Source organism: Austrofundulus limnaeus, unplaced genomic scaffold (assembly GCF_001266775.1).
Source record: "Austrofundulus limnaeus strain Quisiro unplaced genomic scaffold, Austrofundulus_limnaeus-1.0 Scaffold830, whole genome shotgun sequence".
Classification (NCBI taxonomy): Eukaryota; Metazoa; Chordata; class Actinopteri; order Cyprinodontiformes; family Rivulidae; genus Austrofundulus; species Austrofundulus limnaeus.
The window spans coordinates 17455-19453 of NW_013953232.1; the positions used below are offsets into that span (position 1 = coordinate 17455).

Genomic DNA, 1999 nt, shown 5'->3' on the forward strand with positions numbered 1-1999 from the left:
TATGATGACTTCCTCATAGGAGCAACAGGACAACTTGGCAAAAATACAAAAAGTGCTTGGTAAGCTTACTTTGGATTTATGGTGGTAGGTGGCGCTGTGGGAGATGGCAACATGAATCTATCTTTAGCAGAGATCAATACCTAATGGTAGTTGATGTTCCAGCGAAGGTCTGAATCACAATGAGCTCCTTATAAAGCTCCAGGAGTCATCAGGTGACGTGGGTGCAGCTGCTGATAATCTGCTGCCAGGCAACAGACTACGTTAGTCCTCATGAACCCACGAAGTTCTGACCAATTACACGCTGTGAGCCGCAAGGTSCACAGCTTTACCTCGCACAGAGGTACATGGAGGAGGGGGGTTCAGTTCACCCTCTCTGCCCTCGTGTGTCTTTTGAAAATATTGAGTTGGTCAAAACASACATCATTAATGGTGTGGGGCGTCTCCTAAAAGAGCCTAGTGTGTTCACTGAAATTTAAGAGTGTCCTGCGACTTTGACTCCCCCTGTAGAGGTCCTTTGATTACATGGAACTGACTACTACTTACCTTTTTTAGTTCCTATGGAAGCAATCAGGCTGTAACTATTTTTCACTCTCCTTTGCTGTTTTTGACATACTTTATGTTAAATAAATACTTACTTACTAACCATACTGTGGCAGGCCACATTTARCCCATGGGCCTTGAATTTGACAMATGCTTTAGATAGATGATTAATTTTTCAAAACCATTTGATTAACTGGAACTAATTTCWATGCCCCATTTTTGGTTCYTATAGATGTATTTAAGTTGTATTTTTTTCTTTCATGCTCCTTTGCTGCATTTTGACACACTTTATGTTAAGGAAATAATTTAAAATCTTCATTATGTCATATGCTGTTTATATAAGGACAGATTTACAAATTTCAAATCCCAATATCAAAAAATATGTTCTTCTAGGACCTGCCAGCATCTGTCAAGCTTATGTCAGACTTTCTGGGCAGTAATCTCAGTGAAGAAGTCATTCAGAAGATAGCAGAGCATTGCTCTTTCAAGACCATGAAGTCAAACCCCATGTCCAACTTTAACCTGGTCCCCAAGAAGTACATGGACATCGAGAAGTCTCATTTTCTGAGGAAAGGTACGTCTCTAATCATCCATCATTATTACATGTCTAAAGACCAACAAGAAAATCACATAGATTGTTCAGATGATATGATCTACAAATAATATATTCATATTTGGTGGATTTTATTATGATGTATGATATGTACAGTATCTCAGTAAAAGATTTGTTAAGAAGCACTGTGTACAGGTTAAATTCTGCCCTGTTACATAATATGCACTTCTGCAATATTTTAAATGCATCCTTCCTGTGGATTGTTTGAAATGTACATTCAAAATTAAACCATTCAGATTAAGGTAAATGTCATAAAACCACAAATAAACAGCACTTCATTTAGTCTCATCATGTTGTAACAACACATGAAGTGGTGGTGCAGAGCTTAGAAAAGGTGAGCCTGTGTTCTGAAGGTTCCCCACCAGCCTGAAGCTGCGCAGGGTGAGCGCGACATCAAGAAGCAACAGGTTCTGGGGCTCTGATGTTTTTCTGGATTAATTGTGCTCTAAACTATGCCATATCAAATGACTTCTTTACCTCTCCTCACCACGGGTCGGGACGATCATACCGCACAGCTGGTTTGCGCTGCAGGGCACCACCTGAGCTGACGATGAAGAGCGGAGATCAGAAAAAATAGTCCCAATAACCCTAGGCGGGCTGCTAAAAAAAACAGTGGCGCTTATTAAAAACTAAAAATTCACAAAATAAGAAAAGCCTTGTCCCTATTAGTGCTGGATAAATTAAATCTCTTGTCTCTGGCATCCAGAGAGATGCAGCGGCTCTAACAGGGCAGAGTGACTTCAAACAGAAAACTTCTCCCATAAAGCTCAGCCTGACAACAAATCAGCTGCTTACCTCAGAAGACGAATTTGAAAAGTCTTCCAGCTACATCTAACAGAGATGCGC

The 1999-nt window shown here is 40.3% G+C and overlaps 1 protein-coding gene across 1 annotated transcript in view; it reads left to right on the forward strand.

The window, feature by feature from the left end:
• Nucleotides 1-1999, forward strand: part of LOC106532779 (sulfotransferase family cytosolic 2B member 1) — a gene marked incomplete at its 5' end in the record, with an annotated part of 12596 nt that overhangs the window by 8077 nt on the left and 2520 nt on the right. The window contains 1 exon segment of the mRNA XM_014028922.1: nt 934-1114. Coding sequence (XP_013884376.1) covers nt 934-1114 — 181 coding nt within the window.